This window comes from Ruditapes philippinarum, unplaced genomic scaffold (assembly GCF_026571515.1).
Source record: "Ruditapes philippinarum isolate M1 unplaced genomic scaffold, ASM2657151v2 ctg4618_1_1_1_1, whole genome shotgun sequence".
NCBI lineage: Eukaryota > Metazoa > Mollusca > Bivalvia > Venerida > Veneridae > Ruditapes > Ruditapes philippinarum.
Genome location: NW_026854290.1, coordinates 132235 through 157945, shown reverse-complemented (window position 1 = coordinate 157945; position 25711 = coordinate 132235). Strand labels below are relative to the sequence as shown.

Below are 25711 nucleotides of genomic sequence, written 5' to 3'. Positions count from 1 at the left end.
AAAAAATTTAACCAGCATACTTAATTTGTTGTGTAATGAAATCGTATCTGAAGTACATACTGTTATACAAATAAACATTACAAGATAAAGTGAACATTAAACCATTTATGTAAATTAAGGGATGTTTTATATATTTATGTTAAACTAGCAACTTAAAACAGCATTTTTTTCTTTATCTATTGCCTTTATTGCTGTTTTGCAAAGGTCGGAATGATGGCGGGCAATATCTGGAACTACAAATTATCTGCTCAATTTAAGAAAGCACACCTTATGAAATCTTAAGTTTTAGTTAAGACATCCAATTAAAACTAATACGTACAAGCAAATTTTACTGTGTGAAGGCTACTATTTCTTGAATTTATACAAGTTAATACTAGATTTACAGGATGGGACATGTTCTATCTCTTAATACTTGTGGTATAGACCTCCCACGATTACATATGACATATTTCCCAATTATCCCCTAATAGTGTGTTTAATTAATGAAATTCAAGAACAATGTAAACAAAGTAAAAAGAGGGGTGAAAAACTGTTCAGAAGACCCAAAAGTTGTGGTATGTTCGAATCCCAACATAGGATTGATATGTTGCACAATCAGTAGAGTAGCAGTGCGGTATTCCGAGGGTCCTAGGTTTGAGTGTCGGTCAGGGTGCACATTAATCTCCCCCTGTTACTTAGTCAGTAGAGTAGCAGTACGGTATTCCGAGGGTCCTAGGTTAGAGTCTCGGTCAGGGTGCACATTAGTCTCCCCCTGTTACAATTATATACTTTTTTTATAAAAAAATGGAGAAGCTTCAATCATTACTCATGGAGAAAACAAATTATTTTTTAAGTGTAAAGTATGTAAGGGATCAGTTGGGAGGCAACAACTTTTTTAAGGGAAACCTGAGATGATTCCTACAATGCAGGATTACGGTCTGAATGCAAGTGTTGTATTGCTTTGAAAATTGTACATCATATCTCCAACTAAATCCTACCGTCTGTTGAGGCCTTTAGATGATTTTTATTATATCGCTGATGTACACAATCGTTCATGCATTTTGCATCCTCTTGGTCATATAACGTTATATACGTGCACACAATGTCGCTTTAACTTCAGAAAAATGTGAACACTTCCTGTCTTGTGATTATGATTAGACACAATTATATTTATCTTTATCATACTGCACGTTTGTAACGTCGCTTTTCATTGGATGATCGTGACGTGTGTATAGTTTATATACAAGGCTGCTGTCAACTTATGAAGAAATATCATATTTATCTATATTCATAATGTTATGTATTTACAATCGTCCATAAAGATTTAGAAACTTTTTTTTCCAAATTACAATGGATTTATCTGGAAGAGAATAACATTCGTTGCCATAATGGGTTATTTTGGGCGCAAGTGAATTTACCAAGGGTATGACACTGATATTTGTGATACTGTTTACACTGTTCACATTTTAGTAAATGATAATGATATGAATTGCTAAATTATGAGGTACATGATGTTGCACATATCATAATCATGCTACACTGGAAGCTTGTCACATTTATCGTCTGCTGTTTTGGATATTTCAAAAAGCTGCGTCCATCGGAGGCTTATTTGACGGCGTATCTGACGGGGCCATGGCAGAATCTCACGGAAACGGAAGTTGACAATCAAGTTTACCCTTGGTGGACATATTCCTATCTCCTATGGTTATTTCCAATATTTTTATTGACGGACTACTTTCGGTATAAACCCATACTCATTCTTGACGGCATTGCATATATCATAACATGGGTACTACTTCTTTGGGCGCACGGAATCCCTGCAATGAAATGTATGCAAGTAACATATGGGTTGGCTACTGCCTGTGAAATCGGATATTTTTCATATCTGTATGTAATTGTGTCTAAAGAACATTTTCAAAAAGTAGCAAGTTTCACAAAAGCAGCTACATTATTCGGAAAGTTCGTGGCTTATCTGTGTGGACAACTCTTTGTTTCTTTTGACGTTTTAGATTACTTCCAGCTAAATATCTTCTCTTTCGTAAGCGTAATAATTGCATTTATCATAACACTAATTTTACCACGTGCTGAACATTCGGAACTGTTCAATCCAAAAAAAGAAGATGGCGACTTATCAACAGCGAAAGGTGAAAAAGATCAAGAAGAAAGAGTAATAGGGAATAAGACTGTTGTAATCAATGGTCCAAGAAGCCTGTTTAAGTTCCTTTGGGACGAGGTTAGATCAGTTTATTCTAACAGGAATATTCTTATTTGGTCCGTATGGTGGGCATTCGCATCATGTGGAAGCTATCAGGTAGCGAATTACATTCAAAACTTATGGCACATTTTGACGCCATACAAACACGACCGGAAGAACCGCCATCTTTATAATGGTGCGGTAGAAGCTGCCGGAACACTGTTCAGTAAGTATGAGGAATAGCTTATTGTATATTACGTCAACATTGCTTATATTCACATAGTTTTCCTTTCATAAAAGATACCTTGCAGTGCAGGAAAAATCAACTGAGAGCTAAGATGCAGTTAAGCATACGTGATTAAACCTTAAAACACTAAATATCTTAAATGGACATGACCATCTTTCAATCAGGCTAAAACTGTTCATCATTTAATAATTTAGAAAATGAGTACTGAAGTACTGACTGAAAAAAACCATGATCAAACGGATGTATTGGTGACATGAATAAAATAAGTTGCCCTTAGCAGACAAAGGGTTTAATCATTTAACTTAAATTATGAGCGTTTCTCATCATTATGTTTTATCATGTTACACAGGTTCTGGGTCCGTTTTACTGATCGGTTTCCTGCCGATCAACTGGTCAAAACGAGGCAGATGTGAGGTACTAATGGCGGCGGTTTGCGGTCTAAACGCAGTCATGTTGATAATAATGGCTAAAACCACGAGTATCTGGGTTTGTTACGTACTGTATGACCTGTTCAGAGCATCCTATCAGATTGTCATCACCATAGCAACGTGAGTATAATTTATAAAGAGAAATATAATAAGTTATAAAAATATAAACGTAATATCGGAAATGACATAGAAATTAGTCTTTGACTTACTCACATTTTGTTAAGATGACAAGTATGCTTTAAGCATATTCATATTCAAAATTGATACACATGTAGATAATTTCCATAAACAAGAACTGGAGCGTGAGCTGCAATGGCTCATGGTAGTCCTCTCCTTGAATTTAATTTAAAGAGTAGTCCGGCCGCTTAGCTCAATATGGTGAGAAATTTATTTGAAGTCAAGGTGTCGTTGGTTCGATCCTTTGGGGAGGTGAAATTCTAGACATTGAGTCAAATGGTAATTTATCTCCCACCTGTGACTCAGAAATCATGGATTAGTAGTCGCTCACTTGCAGAGAAATGGGCAATTATTGTTAGGAAGGATATTACAAGGTAGCCAGTTAGGTGGAATGACTGCCGAAATATGACAACAATGTGTTAAATCGGCGTAAAAAATGTTAAAAAGTAAAAGACATGCCTGATCGGCTTTTCCCATGGAAACCGTGTGTACTTCGCCTTTAGTTAATAGAAATTCCGAATTTCATAAATTTGATTGAGAGAAAATTTATTTTGATGGCCTATTTCTGCCATGTCGTACTTTGGCTCCGCGTGGCGTCAGGTGAAAATACTTTAAAATCACTGAATCTAAAACTCAGGCCGAAAAGTCAAAAACACGATAATACACGACAATGTCACCGCCCCGCGGAGTAAATACAACATATTGCACAAATCGGCCACCATAGTTTATACTTATTGTATTTTGTAATTATATAATAGGCAGTCAATTTTCATGGTAGGGCACAGATAGCGGAACACCTATCACGACAGAGGTACGGGTTCGTGTTTGGTTGTAACACATTTCTAGCTTTACTGATAGAGACCATCTTGACTGCCATTGTCGTAGATAAAGCTGGGCTTGACGTCGATGTCCAAACACAGGTAAGCGGACATTGTTACCGTCTGAATGGATGGATACAAGCAAAATGATTTTATATGACTCAAATAATTATGGGTACGCTAAGTTCAATTAGCACAATGACCCAAAATTCATTTTTCCCTTTTTGAAAACAAGAATTCAATTGTCAACTGACACGATTCATTTTAGAAAACATTAAAACGTGAAGAAGCAGAAAAATATCGACAATAATAGATAAAATAGGGCAAGTTAATACATAAAAAACTTTTCGATCACCCTTAATTCACATGTTGACTTCTGATCTCGGGAATTAAATGCTGTTGCAAGGGACTGTTCATCCTTAGGAAATGTAAAAAAAAAAATTTTAAAAATCTTTAAAAATCACTGAATTATGGATATCACTGATATGCATTTTTGTTGTTGTTTGTTTACAGTTTATGGTGTACGGAGGTTATTTTGCTGTTATGACGGGGGCTTTTCTTGTTGTAGCTATAGCAACCATTGTTTGGTCAAGAACAACACATCAGCGTTTTTACGATATGGACGTACATGTACAGGCGACAGACACTTGATGAAAACAAGAAAATGATTTTACTTTTGTTCATTTATGTAGTGACATTTTTTTGTATAAAAGAAAGACATATGTACATTACATTTTGAAGATAAAAGTAAATGTCTGATAAAATTATAAGAAACTTTGATATAATTATGTTTCTTTTGAGTTGTATTCACGCTAGCAAAGCAAATGTTTCAAATGTAGAAGTATGCTCACATGAGTATTCATGACTGACAACAAATAGACCGCCTATCATTTTCCTATTTGGTATCATTTTTGGTCGAGCTAGCATTGCTTAGGTTCAAACATATTTTTAGCTTTGCTACAGTGGAGTCATTCTTCAGTGCTGGCAACCGAATAGGGTTAAAATCTTTCCATATGGTATTTTAATATCTTGTTACTATAGGAACATGTGGACAGGATTTGAAAAGCATGTAATTCGTTGGCGGACGTCCAAGTTGGTATACGGATCACAAAAGAACGAGTTTGCTTACTCCACATTGATTTAGTCAAACACCTGTATACCTTTTTATTAACCTTTTCCCTTATATAAGCGTGTTTCGACGGCTTTTTGCCCCCCCCCCTTTTTGAGGCCTGAAACAGTGAAAAAATGCCCTATTTAGGCCTCAAACACTGGTTTTCGTTTGAGAAATGTTGTTAAAAAAAGTGACCACTTTTTCGGCGCCGTCCCCCATCCAAATGTTACATCAAGGGGTTGCCAGAAGGGGGATATGCCCCCATCTGTTTGGGGGGGGTTGAAGGGGGGCGGAGTCCCCCTCATCGCCAAGAAAATTTTGCACATGTGACAGGCTAAAAATGGCCTCAGGTCGATCTTAGGGTAACTAGTAACCGACGCTGAAAAGCCTTTTACTCTATCTCAATTCATTGAGAAGTTGCAGCACTTTGAAATCAGTTTTGATGGAAAAAAACACAATGCAAAACAGTGATTTTTGGCTATTTTGAGACGTCCCCCCGTTGCCATGGTAACAGGAAATTTACAATTGAGCATGCTGTTACAGTGGCCATGGTGTAGTCAACATTTGTGCCAAGTTTCATCAGTACTGAAGCATTTTTCATAGTTTCATAGCAGTTTGAACTTGTTACAGGAGGCTTTTCAATGAAAACGGCCATTTTTCGCAATATGCTCATGGGGTAAAAGGTTAATCAAGGTTTTAAGATCCTTTATGTTGTAATTAAGATGTATCAACACTTACGTTAAATTTTATATATATATTAATTACTCTTCTCAAATAATTACAAACATCCAAAAAATTGTTAAATATGTTCTGCAAATGTTTAAACGCATTATAAGTAATCATTAAAATATATGCATTCATTTCTTATTGAAAAATTTGGCCAAGACTTAGAAAAAAAATTCTAATTACTTCCCTTTATTTACATGAAATGTAAATTCCTGTAATATATTTACAAATAATGCTCTTTAATTTTGATAAATCTTCATTTGACCATCATATTTATGATATAAAACCATTAAAATAAGTTACAGGATCTTTAAAGGCCAAATATGCCGCAGAAATGCTTTTCTAAATTTTTAATGGCCTGTCATGGTTTCCAAAAAGTAAGTCATTTGCCATTTACCTGAATCATCTTTTGCTTCTGTGGTTATTCGACAATAAGTACAGTTATAGTATATGGTAGTCAAGAAACTACTTTGTTTATATTTTGCTACTACATGTATTATGACAAATAACTTCACATTCAGCGTTATTCTTCAGGTAATAAGCATATAACATTCTAAAACCATAAATTGAATGTTTTCGATTTCTTTAAGTGTATAATGCTGCAAATCTTTATTTTAAATTTGAAAAAGAAAATTCTAAAATATATGTATGATAGAAATATGTTCCATTTTAACATCTAGAGCGAATGACGCATGCACGAAATCATTGCTAAACGGTAAAACCTTACTTAAATAGCAACATACTTATTAGCGGTCGCGGGTCGCGTTAAGCAAAAGTCGCTTATATAGAGATAATGATCGGGGTCGCACTTAATACACGTTGTCGCATGGGTAAGTTAGATTGTATTTGGTTTATGATTTTTTAAATAACAGAGCCATTCTACATTACAACTCTTGCAAAATTCGACAACTATCATGATTTTACTGTTAATGATTTTTATGGAAAAAAAATGCATGAGATACAGCTTTATACACTTTCAGAAGAAAACTATGGTGGCTGATTTGGTACATTGTGCGCTGCGTTGTCAATAGCCACAACGCAACCTATATCATTATCGCCTTTTCGTCTTGTCGAAAGCGACAACATGGCGCGTTGTCGCGATGTCGCTTGGCTTATAAGCCAATCCTTCAATTTGAACCAAGCGACAATGTGACATCGCGACAACACACCGCACGACAACGCACAGTTTGGCGTACATCGTTAGCGACATGACGACAGTCCGACAATGCGCCGTTTGGCGCATTATCCTGTTTTCGCTAGCGCTAACACAACGCACAAAAGCGTTCCAAATCAGCCACCATAGAAAACCGAGGCATAACGTGCCTGTTAGTAGTTCAGCTGATTGCAACATGTGGATTTTTCATAGTGAATTTACACAATTCAGTGTAAATATTGTTTAGCGTTTTTACACTAACAGACAATTAATATAGCAAGTGTTTATTGATAATTAAACGGAAATGTCAACACTTATTACTTAACATTTTATTCAAGCAGGCCTGGGCAGATAATAAAAATGGGAGATAACACACAATACAAGATGTCCGCGTTTGTCTCCCTTACATATTTCATCCGTCAAGGATACTGAAACTAACGACTACCGTAAATGTTTATGTAATTTTATACATACATGTAGTTCATCATAACGATAAATCATAACAATAAATAAAATAACGTCAATGTCATAAGTAAATAAAACACAAAGTAAATAAGTGGAAAAAAAACTAAGTCGTACAAAAAAGCGCGCGAAAAATATCCGAAACAAACCGATTAAAAACAATTCTTTTTTAAACTTCATGAGTCAAAAAGTTGACGTACTGAAATTAAAACTTCATTCTATATTTTAAACGACGTATGTTTGATCTGTTAAAACACTGAAGAAAATTAATAAAAGATATGAAAATGAAGAGTGGATCGTTTCGGTTATATCGGTTTATTGTTTAAAAGAATACTGCGCGAAACGCGCCCATTGTTTTAAATGTAATCAGATATCATCATTGATTTTAAAAGATTGAAGAATTTGAAAGTTTTTGAATCAGCGCTGGTCAAAGGACACAACTATATAGTATAGAAAAAATGCAGTTTATGTTTTGAATTGTGTTTCCATGGAAACGTAAACAGGGCATGAATATTGAATGACGGAATTAGCCGTGAATCAGACCTCTTTTGTGCCACCACCAAAAGTTAAAGGGGTTTCTACACGGAAAACATCAAATCTTTACATAGGTAAGTGTTCACGTTATCAGTTGATTTGTTTTCCGAAATTTTCATAAAGCATTTTTGCTTTAATAATTTTCATTACTATTATTATTGAATAGTTACTGCAATTCATCTTATCTTAGGTAAACGTTGTTTTACAAATATAGCAAGAAACAAACTACTTTCTTAGTTTTTTTAATAAAGCAGATTTAATAGGCATGATTTGGTTTATTTATACTATCTTGCATCACATTGATTGTTATTTCCTTTATGTTAAAAATTGATTAATTGATTCATCGATTGATTGACTGATTGATTGCAAAGTAAGCACTATTTTTGGGCAATCAAAAATATTTTTTTTCATTATTTGTTGCATGTCTAACGTTGCATAGCGTTATCTGCTTTTCTTTAAGGGAGTTTTTCACCCTTTCTCTTCTTTAATATCATGAATAGTTGACGAAGAGAGTTAAAACAACTTCATAATGAACGTTTTTTTTTCTCTTTTTTTAAGAAATGTTTTCGGTACATTGTTTCAGATATAGAAATAGAGAAACCAAGACACGGACATAGAGCAAAATTTGGTCATAGTGTTATACGTCTTGCTGGATCCCTCGCTAAACAAACAGTTGTCACTGACCACACTATTCAAATTCATTTACCTGGAAACTCTGGTGTCCATGACCTTAACTTAATCTATAACCACCAAGGTCAGCCGAATTTGCCCGAAGTCCATCGAGATGGAGTGTATAGTTTATTAACTCAGCAACGCCCTGACCTTTTACATGTCGAACCCGTTACTTCCGTTGACGCACTTCCTATAATCACAGATTTGAAAGAAGGTGGTTTTGATTTAATAGCAACAGCAACAAATAAAACTGCTTTTCAAGAACATTTATCTGATAGCGTCTTACCTAAAGAGTTACAACTTATACGAATCTGGAGAACTGGAGAATTTTACACTTTTAATCAATCAACCGGAAGTCTAAACAAATTACATGACGCACGGAAGCGGAACTTGAAATCTTTGGGATACGCCGTCGATAAGTTTAAAGTTTTGCCAGGAATTCAAGACTGGCAATATAGTGTCGACGAAAGTGCAAATTATTATAAAAAGTACTTGATTCAGGATCAAATAGATGAATTAGAAAGACAACTTGCTAAGAAAAATCCTCCGACCCATTCTTTACCGGAAATACATAGACAGGAACGCCCTCTAGTGCGCCGGTGGAGTTTCACGTCCGACAACTCCCCTGAGAAAGACAGTTTTTACAAGAGAGTACTCGCAGGACAGGTTCCTCTGAAGGTATGTTAAGTGTTGACGGTATAAAATATACAATGCATGTTTATACGATATTATGTGTATGATCTATTGCGAGCACATGTAAAAGTGATTAGCTTTTGCGACCAGTATTGGTCCAGGGAAGCCTGTACATCAGTGCAATCTGATCAGGCTTTACACTGTTATTCGACTAGCTTTATATATTCAGCTTCTCCTTAACTGATTATAGACAGTTTTGAGAAACAATGCTGAACAAGTCAGTTATAATATTAAGCAGGTAAAGCTTTGAAAAGAAAGTATTCTGCACATTAAGTGTAGTTAATTGTACTGAATGCATTAAAATGATGCGCAATACCATAATATATTGGTAGGCTTTATGATTGATGTACTCTTATATAAACTGTTTAAAATTTCAGATAAGCACTGGTGCAATTTCTGGTATACGTACAACGATTAACTGGAAATGGTTCATATTTTACCAGCTAACCAGCACTGATAGTGTCAATATTTGGTATTCTTGATAAAAAAGACATGTTGGTTCGGGCCTTAATGGTCTAATATAAGCTTAACCTATATGTATGCATAATAGTAACGGCATTGTATCATTTATCTAAAGAGTTTGAACACTTCTCAATGTGATATTTGTGCATATCTGTAATGTAAAATGATACAATGTCGTTACTTGGCATTCAGAATATGTGTGCAATTATTGTCTTTCAAATTTTCAATCTATAACAATACTTGATAAACCCCTGATAGAATCTATTGCACTATTTTTCAAGATCTGTTTCAGAGAAGTTTAACAGATCGTGGACAACGAGCAAGATTGACCAGGTCGAACGTCTTACGTCACGAATTCTACCAGAGTAGACGTCCACGTCCCTCGACACCAACGCTTTCTTCCGTCATGGAGCAACAAAGAGCGAAATTATTTGACGCCGATGACGCACTACAGGTATGACATCATGTTAATAGTTGACCTTTGACCTCGTACAAACTTGTACCAAATTAAAGAACTTTTGCAGGAGTACTGTCGTCCTGTAACTTTCCATTATAAAAAACATTAAATACATTTCCTTTTATTGAAGCCACTCACCCACTCAGAAATTTTTACTTGATCTCGAAAGTCATCATCAACTTTTAAAGTACAAGTGAAATCCAAACTCTGAAGTGTAATTTACTTCAATTTTTAATGATATGCATTCTTAAATCTGAGGTGTTATTTACCTCATTTTTTAAAAATATGCATTCTTTATATAAAAGTAGTTTATGTAACTATATCAGGTATGTTGTTTGCTGTTTTTCATCATTAGTTGTCGTCTAGAACAAAATTATATCTTTCACTATTATATATGAGTTATATAGTTTCCGGTACTATTTCTGATTTCTCTTATACAGGAACAAAATTTGAAATGCCCAGTATGTAAACATTACTATGACACAAAGGACCGTAATCCTCACATCTTACACTGTCTCCACGGCACGTGTCATGCCTGCCTTAAAACTCGAGTACGAGCCGAGATGGTCCAATGTCCGGTATGCAGCGAGGTTCACGAAGTTCCAAACAACGAAATAGAATTACTTCCGGTTGATCATGCGCGACAACATCTTGTCAAGTTTTACAAGGTAATAGCAAAATACATCTGTACGGCATTTTTATTTCTGTAAAGTATTTGGTTTAGGTTGGAAGTTAAGTCACAAAGTTTCTATAAAGGTCACGTGGCGACTTTTCAGCGCTACTGAAGGACTGCCTCTGCTGTCCTTTTATGCATTAATTTGGGCACGATTAGGCACTTAAGTAGAAGAACCACTTACCTTTCTTAAGGCAGGTATAACTTCCTCACATAAAAGAATAAAATACAGCGGTGAGGGGGTGAGTTGATCGTGGTAGTACGAGCTTATCAACAGATGAAATGATTACTTTGGACTATATTTTGATGATCAAATACCTTCTTTAGACTCTGATTGATACATGTTTTATTCAAGTTCTACGTTTGACAGTCTAAATCATTGTAGGTCAGAAATCGTGCCCAAGAGATAGGGTGTGACAGCTGTGACCCCCGGAACCGGGCTACTCACAGGTGTAAAGAATGTGACGAGTTTTTGTGTGGTGTCTGTAACGAGGCTCATAAACGTACAAAGGTCACGAAAAGCCACAACATTGTCAACATTGACGCGCTTAGAAGGTATACTGATATTCTCCTCTCAACGAAGACAGGCTTTTTTATTCACAAATAAAGTGAAATGGATAGCTCTGCTAGACAGTTAAAAAGATGTGAAAGAAATCAAAATACATTTATGCGAAATCCCAAATTATGTTGCATTTCTTTTTATATTACAGTTTTACTCTGTGAAGGCTCATACTTTCACGAGCTTTTAAACAATCGTGTGTATATTTAATCAAATACTTAAAGCAACCCATCGTTTATTATTTATCACTTATATTCGAATAAAGCAAGTTTTATATAGTTCATGTCACTTACACTTTTATGCAAGGGTGACCTTGTAACATTTGCCATTTATTCTTTCATCGGACAGATCAAACTTGGACGAATTTCATCACAAGCGCACGTGTCACGTGCCAGGTCACGAGGATCAACATTTCAGCTTTTACTGTTACTCTAAAGGATGTGACACACCTATATGTTCCCTGTGTGCGGCCACGGAACACAACAAAGCCGATGGTCATGATATACGGAACATAAATGATGTCTATCTCGAGAATAAGAGAGTTGTCGGTAAACAATTTGCGTTTCTTCCTAAATTGTGTTGCAAATTGCAAATTAATAAGCGCTTCTCACAAATGACATTTTTTTTTATTAAAACGCCGATCTTTTCTCAAAGGTTATGCATGTTAACACAAGTTTGCTTCTTTATAAAGAAGCAAGCGATGGTTCTTTTTGTGGCAGTGGAAGATTTCTTTAATTGTTCAAATGGCGGGAAAGTTGATCTAGAACAAAAGCAAGATATCGGCTATTTCCGTCAGTCTCCGGATAAGGTCGAATTATGAATAATAATCGGCGAGGTGTTCACTGACTTACTTGATTCTTGGCAAGATTAACTGATTTAAAAACCAACTTAACAATACTATTCTAGCCGTCTATATGACAATTCTAACATAGTTGTATGTAAATTGCAGAGGGCTTACTGATAGATGTAAAACATAAAAGAGGCCTCGCGGAAGAAGCCATCCAAAGTATTGAAGATGAAATACAAAATCTCTACATTAAAGTAAGACTATTTTTCCCACCATTTTCATAATTCAAATATATGTAACGAAGATGTTTTCAGCACTTTTCAGTTTTATACTTTTCAAATAAGTAGCCAAGAACAGCATAAGACTCAAAGACCCAAAAACAACGTCTAAATACTTATCATGCGTGCGATACAAATTAATGATATTGTTATTCAAAGATACCGTTTTCTCCTTGATAAATTGTCTAAGACATTGAGTCTAATGGTTATTTGTCTCTCATTGCATATACAGAAATCATGTGACATTATAGTCAGTCGCTAGCAGAAAAAAATATTGTTAAAGATAAACAAATACAGAGGTCTCGAAATATATGTGAAAAGTGGAAGAGATGTGAGGCATTTATTCTTTAGCTCCAAGTTACACAACACTTACTCACCCTCTCACAAATCAGTAATCTAGATACATATGTATGGAACGCCATAGCTGCCTCATGTTGTTACATTTCATTTTATTTTTTCCTAAAAACGTCTTATTATGTATAATAGAAGTGTTGGCTTGCCAACATTTTATGAGAACATGTCTTAACGAAGTCTTATTATGTCAAATATTCATTTTATCTTGTCCAAACGTAGTGCTGACTTGTCTAAACACTGTCTTATTATTTCAAAACGTCATGTTATCATGTGCAAATCCGGTGTTAACATGCTGACTGGAAGCTTAATATGTCTAACATGCACGCCATCTTTTCGAATTAAGATTTCAATATGTCTGAACACAGACTTGTTTAAATGTGGTGTTGAATTGTCTTGAAATTGTCTTATCATGTGAAACAGTAGTGTTATCTTGTCGGAAGTTGGTGTCATCTTATCCAAATGTGACCCTGGTATGTTATGACACTGTTGTATTATGTTATACTGTCGTTTTGTCTTGTCCAAATGTGGCATTGCAATGTCTAAACACCGTCACATTTTGTCAGACTGCCATGTCATTGTGTTCAAATTCGGTGCTATCTTGCTTTAAGAATGTCTTTTATGTCAAAATAGCATGCAGTCTTGTCCAACTGTGGTGGTAATTTGTCTAGAAATTGTCTTATTATGTGAAATGTTATCTTGTCGGAATTTGGTGTCAACTTGTCAAACTCATGTCTTATTATGTCGGCAGGTAGTGATATCTTGTTCAACCGTTATATTGAGCTGGCTGAGTGCTGCCCTGTGTTGTCAAACTGTCATGTTGCTTTGTATGAGGTGGTTTAATTCTGTCTTATTGTGCCAAAACATCATGCTTTCTTGTCTAAAACTGTTGTTATCCTGTCTAAAAATATACTTATTATGTGAAATACTAATGTTGACTTGCCATAAATTTTGTTTGTTTGTGTAAACGTTATTTTATTATGTCAAACAGTATTGTTGCATTGTCGAATAATGGTATTGACATGTCTAAACACTGCCTTATTTTCTCAGATCGCCATGCTATTTTATCCAAACTTTATTTTAACCGGCCTAAACACCGTCTTATTATGTGAAATAATGGTGGTATCTTTACAAATTATGGTTATGAACTGTTAAAACGCTATTTTAATTTGTCAAACTGTCATGCTGTTATGTCCAAATGCAGATTCAACTTGTCTATATTCGTCTTATTATGTCAAATAGTCATATCATCTTGTCGAAACGTGGTGATGGCTGGTCTAAAATTACTATCATTTTGTCAAAGTGTCATTTTATTTTGTCAAGGTTAGGTGTTAATTTTACTAAACATCGTCCTTTTATGGCGAAGTATCATTTTTCCTTTTCAAATGTGGTGTTTACTTGTTAAAACACAGTATCATTATGTAATACAGTGAAGTTGACTTGCCAATTTATTACATTAACTTTTCTAAATACCGTCTCATTATGTCAGATAATCGGGTTATCCTGTCCAGATGCGATGTTGTCAAAATTTAGTATCACGTGACCAGAGCCCACGCGGAGCGTGAAAAGATAGAGCAAAAAAGAATACGGGACAGTTTAGCAAAATCAGACAGCGCTTTCTCAAGACAGAACTAAATTTGAACCAATTTACACAATTATTAGACATAATAAGACTGTTTCTGTGTTTTACAAGAAAACATCAAATTTCGACAATATAACACTTCTGTTTTACATTATAAGAAAGAGTTTAGACAAGTCATTACCACATTTCGACAAAACACCGCAATTTTTTGACTTTATAAGACTGAGTTTTAACCAGTCAAAACCACTTTTTGACAAAATAGCATAGAGTTTATCATAATACTAAGTAAAGCATGATTTAGCCCAGTCAACACCATATTTCGGCAAGATAATTCGAATATTTGATATAAAAAGACAATTCAGTAGTATACGTTGGCAAATTATCACAGTTGTTTGACACAATAAGACACTGTTAAGGCATTTAAACACCGTATTTTGACAAAATAACATGGCAGTTTGATAAAATAAAGCTGTGCTTTTACAAGTCAACACCAAATTTTGACAAGAGAACACTACTGTTTCAAATGATCAGACAGTCTTTTAAAAAAACAGTTCCACAATTTGACCAAATAGCGCGACTAGTTGACATAATATGACACATTTCAGACAAGCCAAAACGACATTTTGACATGATAACACTACTGTTTGAAATAATTAAATAATTTTAATACAAGTCAACATCATATTTTAAAGAGATAAGACTACTGTTACGCATAATAAGGCAATGTTTAGACAAGTCGACAAATAACAATGGTATTACAGCGCTTATATTTGACATGATAAGACGCTTTCTTGGCACGATAAAAAGAAATGTAACAACATGAGGCAGCTATGGCGTTCCATACATATGTATATTTGTAATATCCTAATCAATGGGTACGGTTGTGTCGCGATTTTCTTTTCATTGCTGCAGTTCGATATATTTGGCATCTTATAAACTATTATTTGTCGCCAACAGGAAAGTGCTACAGACGAAGAAATAGACCAATCTTTTCTGGCTTGTCAGAAACAACTGGAGAAACGAAAAAATGAACTGAAGGAAAAACTGGCGGCGACATCAAAGGCGAAAAAGAAAGGAATGGAGAGCCAGCTGGATAAACTAATCAGTGAGAAGAATAGCTTAGACCATGCTGCCAGGTTCTCTAACAATGTCCTAGGATATAGGTTAGATTGTTGTTGTTCTTTTTAAAGGATTTGAACATTTTGTAGCCTTGTTGGTTTTAATATACATGTATTACAATAGGCCCATTCTGAAATAGCCAAGATAAAGGAAAATAGTGTCTGACTTAATTGAAATGTTTTTGTTTTTTCTTGTTTCATTTTTTTTTTATTTTAAACAACCCCACTTAGTGATAGAGAAAAGCTAGAAGGCTATTTAACCATGAAGCTTTAAATATGATATTTTGTAAGCGCAAGGGGTTTGGATTTTCTAGTGTATAAATGTAGCACCACCGAGGTCAAAAAGACTTAAAACGTAGGATTTGAAATTTAACATAGATTATGAGAAACACTTAAAATGAAAAAATCTGATCTGCTAAGGATAATAAAGAAATGTGTTCAGAATTAAATTGAAAATCGATGTGCATGGTATCTGTGTCCGATTTGACTGAAAACGCTTCTTTATTTTTTTGATATTTTGCTCATAAAAATGATTATTTTGAGGGGAAAAAACGGGTGCGGTAATGATCTCAAAATTTTCTCACAAGTTTTTAAGACCTTTATCAAATGGTACACGAATTTTGAAAAAATAATTCCATTACTATCATGTCAAAAAAATTTCAATCGAGTCCCTTTAAGAAGTATAAATGTAAACCTGAATAAAGATGGATGATTTTACAGAATGTCTTGTGGTTGACTCTCATAGAAAGACTATTTTAAGTTAACGTCGTATTGTCTTTTAGTAATATGATCATACTGTCCTATATTCACATATACAGTGACACAACGGAATTCTTACAAATGAAAGATGCACTGTTTGGTCGCCTTGGAGAGTTGAAAGAGATGGAAGTAGATATCAGACCACATAACAAGGCGGATATAAAGTTTCACGGGCATAAAATGGTGGATGCTTTCCAAAAATTGTCCAATAAGATGGGCGAGGTATGGTCAACAACTGCCTTTATCCCGAACACAAAGGTAAGACGCTTTATGGTTATACTGGAAAACATAGTGTGGATATCATTTTCATTCTGACGTGTGTTTATTTAAGGGGTAAAGAAAGCCGGTGGGGCTTGAGTTTGATTGGAATTTTTCGTAATCAAAGATTACAGATATACTATGCTCATCTTTAGGTGAAATACTTTTACTGCAGAAATCCATTGAAATATACGAAATTCTTACAGAATATGTCTTATTTGAATGACATAATTCATAAACAATGTTTCGGGAAGCTGCATTCCGTATTGCTGATCAAAATAATTTGGTCGTTTCTTTAAAAAAAATCTGCCAGTTTTTTAATCACACTTGGTTAAATATATTGTATAAAGTTTAAAACTTACATATTTGTATACGTATACTCAAAAGATGTTTATTTTACATTTAAACAGAGACTGTACATCAGTATATTCAAATATGAGATTTTGAGAATAATGTATCTTTTAAATTCAGCGAAATATGTATGTAACATAAACGAAATCAATAACTGTTTATCTTTATCTATGACAAAGGTTTTATTTTCTTATCTTTCTATTAGATTCAGACATATGACATTGGTCTCGGACGCGAGGAGACTGCCATGATGATTACGCTCCATGACTACGAGAGGCGCCCCCTAGCGGAACCAGGAGTCGATATTCGTGTGGAGGTTCTAAATCCTATAGGAAAGAAAACTCGAGCTCAAGTCATTGACTTGACAGATTCTGAGGGAGCGTATAAAGTGGTATTTCAGGTAAAAAGAATTTCTCAACCAAATGGCTAGACTTCTGTCCGACGGTTAAGTAAAATAGGAGTTGTCGTTCTTTACTTCTCTTCTGCTTAACCGGAAGAAGACAACACGCGGACTTACTTCAAATTAGTCAAAGATGGAACGTTACTTTCTGTTTTACATAAATATGTCAAAAAATTTACCATACTGGTCAGCAGGTCTTTAATATTTACATAGACCTAGTCTGCATGGTGACATATATAAATTTGTATAAAACAATTTTGTAAAATTATTTTAGGGGACAAAACTTGGTGACCATCGAGCAAGCGTTTTTGTAATGGGCCTACCAGTAATTGACCCTGGCGTGACGTTCAAGGTCAGACGGCAAACGGATCTGGAAAATGATGTACTCAGTAAGCTACTATTTTTAACTTTTCATTGCTGAAAATTTCTACGGAATATGAAGTACATTGTAGATATCTGTTTTCTGTATCCAACTTTTCATTAACATAACTTAGTTATCATTTATATAACTTTATCATCATCAAAATAACTTAATAATCATTAATATACCTTTATAATCATTTATATAATCTTATAACTTTATCATTATTGATATAACTTTATTATCATTTATATAACTTTAAGGTGATTCCGCTTTGTCAGCCATGTTTGTTTTCACAAAGTCTGTCCAAAGTGAAAGTAGGCCAAAATTCATATAACAACAAAGCTCACATTGTTAAATGATGAGCCATTTGCAAGTACACTTCCAGTTCTATGTTTTAAAGACTATTTTAATTAAAAATAAAAATGATAACAATAAGAAAATTTACCTTGAATGGGCTAAATTTCTGAAGACCAAAAACATTCTGTTTCAAAGTTTTATGCACATTTCATGAATGGCAAAATCCTTTTTAAAGTCTGTTTTTGTGCCTTCAAAAGCTATTTTTTGCATAAAATACAAAAAACTTTTAAAAACATAAATCTTACGAAAGTAGTTTATCTGACCTTGAAAAAACATGGCCACCATGACATGTGTAAAAAAGTAGTACCATGAAAATAAACATCATTTACCTATTACTTGTGTACATGACAAACAGACACACTTCACTGTTACACATAAAAAAGGTTAGATTTTAAAGTTTGATTGTGATTTCATTTTAATTGTATTTCGTAAGGCTATAAATGATGATTGTTTTCTTGCACTACTTTTTTACAAAAAATAATGGAGGCCATGTGCTTATAAGGACATGAGATACGGATTCATTTGGAGTTAAGTTTTGAAAGATTTTTGTATTTGCTACAAAAAATAGCTTTTGTAGGCACTAAAACAGACTTTAAAAAGGATTTTGCCATTCATGAAATGTGCATAAAACTTTGCAACAAAATGTTTTTGGTCTTCAGAAATGTGGCACATTCAAGGTAAATATTTTTATTGTTATCATTTTTATTTTTGTTTATAATTGTCCTTAAAATATAAACCTGGAAGTGAACTTTCAAAAGGTTCATCATTTTACAATAAGAGCTTTGTTGTTATATGAATTTTGGCCTACTTTCACTTTGGACAGACTTAAGTGAAAACAAACATGGCTGACAAAGCGGAATCACCTTAATATCATTTATATAACTTTATTATCATTTATATAACTTATTTATCATCTATAACTTTATCATCGTTTATATAACTTTATTATCATAACTTTATCATCATTGATATAACTTTATTATCGTTTATATAACTTTATTATCATTTATATAACTTTATGATCATTTAGATAACTTTATTATCATTTATATAATACTATTGTCATTTATATGACTTAATTGTCATTTATATACCTTTAAAATCATTTATATAACTTAATTATCATAACTTAACATCGTTGATATAACTTTATCATCATTTAGATAACTTTATTATCATTTAAATAACTTTATCATCATTTAGATAACTTGATTATGATTAATATAATACAATTGTCATTTATATAACTTAATTATCATAATTTAACATCGTTGATATAACTTTATTATCATTTATATAGCTTTATTATCATTTATGTAACTTCTTTATTATCATTATATACCTTAATCATCATTTAGATAACTTAATTATCGTTTATATAACTTTATTATCATTTATATAACTTTATTATCATTTAGATAACTTTATCATCATTTAGATAACTTGATTATCATAATTTAACATCGTTGATATAACTTTATTATCATTTATATAACTTTATTATCATTTATGTAACTTTATTATCATTATATACCTTAATCATCATTTAGATAACTTAATTATCGTTTATATAACTTTATTATCATTTATATAACTTTATTATCATTTAGATAACTTTATCATCATTTAGATAACTTGATTATCATAATTTAACATCGTTGATATAACTTTATTATCAATTATATAACTTTATCATCCTTTACATAACTTTATCATCATTTATAACTTTATCATCGTTTATATAACTTCATAATCATAATTTTATCATCATTGATATAACTTTATTATCATTAATATACCTTTATTATTATTATTTATATAACTTTATTATCATCTAAATAACTTAATTATTATCACTTTATCATCATTGAAATAACTTAATAACTCTAATTATCATTTATATAACTTAATCATCATTTAGATAACTTTTATCATATTTATATAAGTGTATCATAATTTATATAACTTAACTTACATTTTAAAACGATCTAAAACTAAAGTTTCTCACATAAACGTATATTAGTATATTTAACTATCTGTTTCACTTATCTCAACAGCAGACGTACATATCAAGAAAATGTTTATTACAGTTTAAATTCTTATGATGTAATCTCGAAACAAATATATTATATAATCTCTAAACAAATACAGTTAATCTCTAATTCCATGTAAGATTTATTCTTTTATTTGTGTACCAGCATTCAATGACATTTTGATAAAAAATATAGTATTGTAAATCTAATTGAAATGCAAAAATACACAAGTTGTTTACTTTTTAGGAGATTATGAGCCCACATCAGACGGCCCAAAGGTCAAATCCAAGGTCGACTCCGGTAAGTTACCAAAATACGCAGTATACATGTTTGGGATCTAAGTGGAATTTTAATATCATGATTGAAAAAAATGAAGTGTAAATAAGAAGAAAAGAAAGATTATAAAAAAAATCTGACAGTCAGAAAAAGTGGACCACATAAATTTATCAGATTTAAATAATGTTCTTGTACAAGCGGAGAGAGTGGCATTTTCAGCTTACACAAAAAGAAAATTGAACTGTTTGATCTACAAAGTAAAAAGCAACTAGAAATATTTTATGTGGAGGCTGTTATATGTTGCTGTTGCTGCTGCTGCAACTAGCATATATGTCGTCCTGAAATCTTTTTGTTCAGTAATTATAAAGGAATTCATTTGCTATAACATAGTACAAAGTCTTCGCACGAATTCATCGTGAATTCATGCGAAGTCTTTGTACTATGTTATAGCAAACACGTTTTGAATTTCACGATTTCAAATTCGTGGAGATGAAATCTTATAAATTTGTAAAGTTGAAAACATGAACTTCCAAATAAATTATGAATTCATGAAAATGAAATCGTGAATTCATGAAGTTGAAAGCTTGAAGTTCACAACGTGAAGTTGTAAAGTTGAATTCGTGAAGTTAAAGCCGGGAATTCATGAAGTTGAAATGTTCCCACCGGTATTTCGTAAATAAAGAAACTTTCAAAGCCTGTACCGTCATCACCAGACATCATTTATACACTGTTCATGTTTTTTGTCCCTTTTCTTTAGCCTACATATTATAACACATTTTCATACCATTCGGTCATCACAGGTTTACAACACCCGACGAAATATAACCAGTCCCCGTCGGTACCTCTACACGATGATAAGCCTGTTTTAGTCGGTATAGTTTATACACAAAGCACATTGAATACTGTTGCAACGATTAACTGGCCCACTTGTCCAGTTTTGTTAGTAGAGCTTTGAGTCCGGGTGCCGCATAAAAATGTGTTGTTGTTGCTACGATTTCACTGACGATAATAATTATGTCTAAGTCGTTTATACTTGACTTTATTCGCAAATGATCATGCTTGTATGTGACTGTAGACATGTGACTCTGCTGGTAAGTGACTGCTGGTATATGACTCTGCTGCTATGTGACTCTGCTGCTATGTGACTCTGATGATACATGACTCTGCTGGTATGTGACTCTGCTGGTATGTGACTCTGCTGGTATATGACTCAGCTGGTACTCGACTCTGCTGGTACATGGCTCTGCTGGTATGTGACTCTGCTGGTATGTGACTCTGCTGGTATGTGTCTCTGCTGGTATATGACTCTGCTTGTACGTGACTCTGCTGGTATTTTACTCTGCTGGTATGTGACTCTGATGATACGTCATTCTCCTGATATGTGATTCTGCATATACGTGACTCTGATGATACGTGACTCTGCTGGTATGTGATTCTGCATAAACGTGACTCTGCTGGTATTTGACTCTATTGATTTGTGAATCTGCTGATATGTGACTCTGCTGATACGTGACTCTGCTGGTATGTGACTCTGCTGGTATATGACTCAGCTGGTACTCGACTCTGCTGGTACATGGCTCTGCTGGTATGTGACTCTGCTGGTATGTGACTCTGCTGGTATGTGTCACTGCTGGTATATGACTCTGCTTGTACGTGACTCTGCTGGTATTTTACTCTGCTGGTATGTGACTCTGATGATACGTCATTCTCCTGATATGTGATTCTGCATATACGTGACTCTGATGATACGTGACTCTGCTGGTATGTGATTCTGCATAAACGTGACTCTGCTGGTATTTGACTCTATTGATTTGTGAATCTGCTGATATGTGACTCTGCTGATACGTGACTCTGCTGGTATGTGACTCTATTGGTATGTGACTCTGCTGATACGTTACTCTGCTGGTATGTGATTCTTCATATACGTGTCTCTGCTGGTATTAGACTCTGCTGGTATGTGATTCGGCTTATACGTGACTCTGTTGGTATGTGACTCTGCTGGTATTTGACTCTGCTGGTATGGGTCTCTGACAGTACGTGACTCTGCTGGTATGTGATTCTGCTGGTATGTGACTCTGCTGGTACGTGACTCAGCTGGTATGCGACTCTGCTGGTATGTTACTCTACTGGTATGTGATTCTGATATCGACTCTGCTGGTATGTGACTGCTGGTATGTGACTCTGCTGGTATGTAACTCTGCTTATACGTGACTCTGCTGGTATTTGACCTTAAAAATACGTGACTATTTTTGGTATAAAAATATGCCGGTTTATGACTGCGTATATGTGAGTCTGCCAAAATATGACTGATGATTTGTGACTCTACGAGTATGTGACTGCTAGTACGTGACTCTGTTGTTATGTGACTTTGATGACAGCCGGTGAGTGGATGCTAGTATAATTGCTAATACGTGACTAAAATTAGTAAAACTTGACTTTTTTCTGTTCAATTTTACGACTACTTTTTATTTCTTACACCATAGATGGTTGAAATTAGTAGGTGTAGTATTCTTGTTGAAGATAGATGTTTGTGAAGTTGTAGATGGTTTTAACTATAGACTAGTATTTTTCATTTGTGATTGTGTATGTGTGTGTGTGTTTTTGTTTTTGTTTTTATTGATGTCTCGGTTATTTTCCTTAGTAGCTCGTGAGATAGAAAACACGACACTTTTTTTTAATTTATTGACGTGCAAACATTGTACCCTAGAATTTATTTCGTTTTTGAATGTTATCAAAAAATTTTACTGCAGCTTCGCAATATTAATGAGCACATATCTTGCTTCATTATTCTTTTTTATTGTTGCGTCTTTGTGCGTGCTTGTTTCATTCAACAGAAATGTTCGTGTTCATTGTGCGTTTGTTTTATTTAATTTATTTATAAGGTCGTCATATATTTAACTGTTACAGTACTTAATTACAATGTTAATCAAAAGAACAGTATAAGTGCTAGTGTGATAATGGATACATGAAATAATTCGCTACTATTATAGGTTTGAAACTTGACGATGATGATGATTATGACACGGAGAGGGGAAAGCCGAGAGCCAAGTCTTACCGTGTGTTTGGTGATATTATATGTAAGTAAATTTGTTGTACATGCTTAAAACATAAGTTATCTAACGAAATATCGGTTTTTACTTTCAACAGGTTTGCTTATAACATACCTTAAATAATATGATCAAAATATTCAATCAAAATTTTCAATGTTCAGTTAAAACAGTTTAATCATAGAGAATGATATGGCCATAATCAATATGATATCATCAGCCATTACTCAATAAAACTATTGGAATAAAGACAGATTATTGATGCTGCACTTTTTCAATACCCTTCATTTACAGACTCAATAAAACCGAGTCTGCAACTTTCAAGTAATTTTGCCGTTTTTAATGCATCCGAAGGATCACTTTTGTCCCATTTTTACGAGGGTGCTCACAACACAAACAAAATGTTTGAAAAAACAAAAAGAATAAACAAGAAATATTGGTTTTCTACGGATTTTCCGTACGGATTTTCCGGACAAGCCTCGTATATCTTTACTACATAATGTTTAAGATATTTTTTGGGGAAAATGTTAAAACATTTTACTTCTTCGTAACAGGTCCTGATTTTATGTTTGACGCCACAACCTGCCATCCACAAAATATGGTGACCTCCGACTCCAGGACATTGAAAAATATCCGCGGACGAACTGCCCATATAGGAACAGCCCTCAAGAATTACCGAGGAGCAATTGGTACCCGGCCGTTTAGCAAGGTCGGGCGATTCTATTTTGAAGTTGTCGTCTATTTTTTCATCAAACGACAGTTGCGGAACGACCTCATTTTTGAAGTTGCAATCGCCCGAAAGTCAGAGATAGATAAAAATTACACCGTGGATGGTTCCCCATATGCATGGACGGTATGTGCGCGTAGATGTCCTCTCTGTCGCACCGTCTGTCTGATGACTTTTCATAATGGCGTCCGCTTGTACCATTTACCGCTAACTGAAAACTCTCCGCCAGGAACTACTTTACGAACAACAATCGGGTTTTTGGTAGATATGAAGCAGAAGCAGTGGTTTATTGTGGACGCAAAGAACAGACGACTCTTTTATCGGTTCAAGAGTATAGACACTTCGAAGCCTTTATGGCCGGTTTTCGGTGCGTACAGCACGGAGTACGTCAGCGTCTCGATGGCTCTAAAAACTGGGAAAGATGTTCAAGCTGTACCGGATATACCGTCTGATATTTGAAATGTACCGGATATACCGTCTGATATTTGAAATGTACCGGATATACAGTCCGATATTTGATATATACCGCATATACCGTCTGATATATTTAATATACCGAATACACCGCTAGATGTTTGAAACTTACCGGATATACCGTCTGATGTTTGAATTGTACCGGATATACTGTCTGATATTTGATATATACCTGATATACATTTCTGATATTTGAAATGTACCGGATATACCGCCAAATGTATGAGTTGTATCGGATATACGGTCCTATGCTTGAATAAACCGAATAAAATAAGATATACCGTCTGACAGTTGAAATATACATTTTGATACAATTCAGTATTTAGAGAATTAAATATGCACTGTAGCATATGTGTGCAATCGTTATACAAAGCGGTTTACTTAAACATTTGTAGTACTATTCTTTTTATTCAAATTGAAACTTTTTTGACCATGTATATGATCCTGGACTCATGCATTTGTAATCCTAACAAATAAGTTTTTAACTTTTAGCCACGTTTCACGCAGACATTTGTATAAATCATAATTTTCATGCATGTTTAATTTAGTATTAACGAGTCGTAATTATACCATTTGATTTTCTATCTGTATAATGTAATAGAAATATGCTTTGCTGTGATATTTATAGGTATTTTAACAATAATGATTTCGTGTTTTATGTGTGTTTGTGTTTTTTGTTATATAAAAATGTATGATTTGTTTGAAAGGATATAAATAATGACTTGCAAATTAAAATGGTTCACGGTATCAAATACTATTTGTTGTCATTTACGTATTAACAAAAGCAGGAAAAAATACAATGTACAGATTTAGCTCATTAGAAATGTTGAAGTTTTTACTCAGGTACTCATCCTCGCAGAATATGAGTTCCTATAAGGTTTTCCTGGAAAAGTCATAATATAACCTTTAGAATGTCGGCGTGACTAAAAAACAAAAATAAATATATAGATATACAAAATCCAGCTTAGATGACAGGAAACAAATAGCTCTGGCCTTATTCGTTTACAAAATATCGATGATATACGGAGTTACGGACTTCTTTTCATTTGTTTACATTTTACATTCCATCGTACTTTACCCTTGTATGGCGTAAGAATGAAACATTCAGTGGTATCCTAGCTAAAATACCGGTTATCATAAATTGTATACGATCTATCGGTGTTTGATATATCAACACGACGACTTCACTTGAGTTACTATCTTC

General features: G+C 34.0%; 2 protein-coding genes across 3 annotated transcripts; both read left to right on the top strand.

The window, feature by feature from the left end:
* The first annotated feature begins 1188 nt into the window (after positions 1–1188).
* LOC132739699 (thiamine transporter 1-like) lies at positions 1189–4623 on the top strand. The gene is made up of 4 exons (XM_060727467.1): positions 1189–2399; positions 2770–2968; positions 3804–3945; positions 4357–4623. The coding sequence occupies exons 1-4, from the start codon at positions 1511–1513 to the stop codon at positions 4492–4494; spliced, it is 1368 nt and encodes a 455-aa protein (XP_060583450.1). The 5' UTR covers positions 1189–1510; the 3' UTR covers positions 4495–4623.
* A 2888-nt stretch (positions 4624–7511) lies between these two features.
* On the top strand, positions 7512–25248 carry LOC132739698 (uncharacterized). 2 transcript variants are annotated; one of them, XM_060727465.1, is made up of 15 exons: positions 7512–7903; positions 8413–9179; positions 9949–10110; positions 10554–10781; positions 11172–11341; positions 11694–11893; positions 12295–12386; positions 15301–15506; positions 16280–16478; positions 17035–17229; positions 17504–17618; positions 20230–20283; positions 21060–21131; positions 23250–23336; positions 23861–25248. In XM_060727465.1, the coding sequence occupies exons 1-15, from the start codon at positions 7813–7815 to the stop codon at positions 24490–24492; spliced, it is 3270 nt and encodes a 1089-aa protein (XP_060583448.1). In that variant the 5' UTR covers positions 7512–7812; the 3' UTR covers positions 24493–25248. The 2 variants fall into 2 exon arrangements, with proteins under 2 accessions (XP_060583448.1, XP_060583449.1); XM_060727466.1 differs by lacking the exon at positions 21060–21131 and having other exon boundaries at positions 7516–7903.
* The last annotated feature ends 463 nt before the right edge of the window (positions 25249–25711 follow it).

Excerpts from the sequence above, each read along its gene's own strand:
- LOC132739698 (XM_060727465.1), top strand. The coding sequence starts at position 7,813 with ATGACGGAATTAGCCGTGAATCAGACCTCTTTTGTGCCACCACCAAAA. Across the intron at positions 10,111-10,553 it reads ACGCCGATGACGCACTACAG|GAACAAAATTTGAAATGCCC; the intron begins GTATGACATCAT and ends TCTCTTATACAG. Across the intron at positions 17,230-17,503 it reads CGTATAAAGTGGTATTTCAG|GGGACAAAACTTGGTGACCA; the intron begins GTAAAAAGAATT and ends AAATTATTTTAG.
- LOC132739699 (XM_060727467.1), top strand. The coding sequence starts at position 1,511 with ATGCTACACTGGAAGCTTGTCACATTTATCGTCTGCTGTTTTGGATAT. Across the intron at positions 2,969-3,803 it reads ATTGTCATCACCATAGCAAC|GGCACAGATAGCGGAACACC; the intron begins GTGAGTATAATT and ends TTTTCATGGTAG. Across the intron at positions 3,946-4,356 it reads ACGTCGATGTCCAAACACAG|TTTATGGTGTACGGAGGTTA; the intron begins GTAAGCGGACAT and ends GTTTGTTTACAG.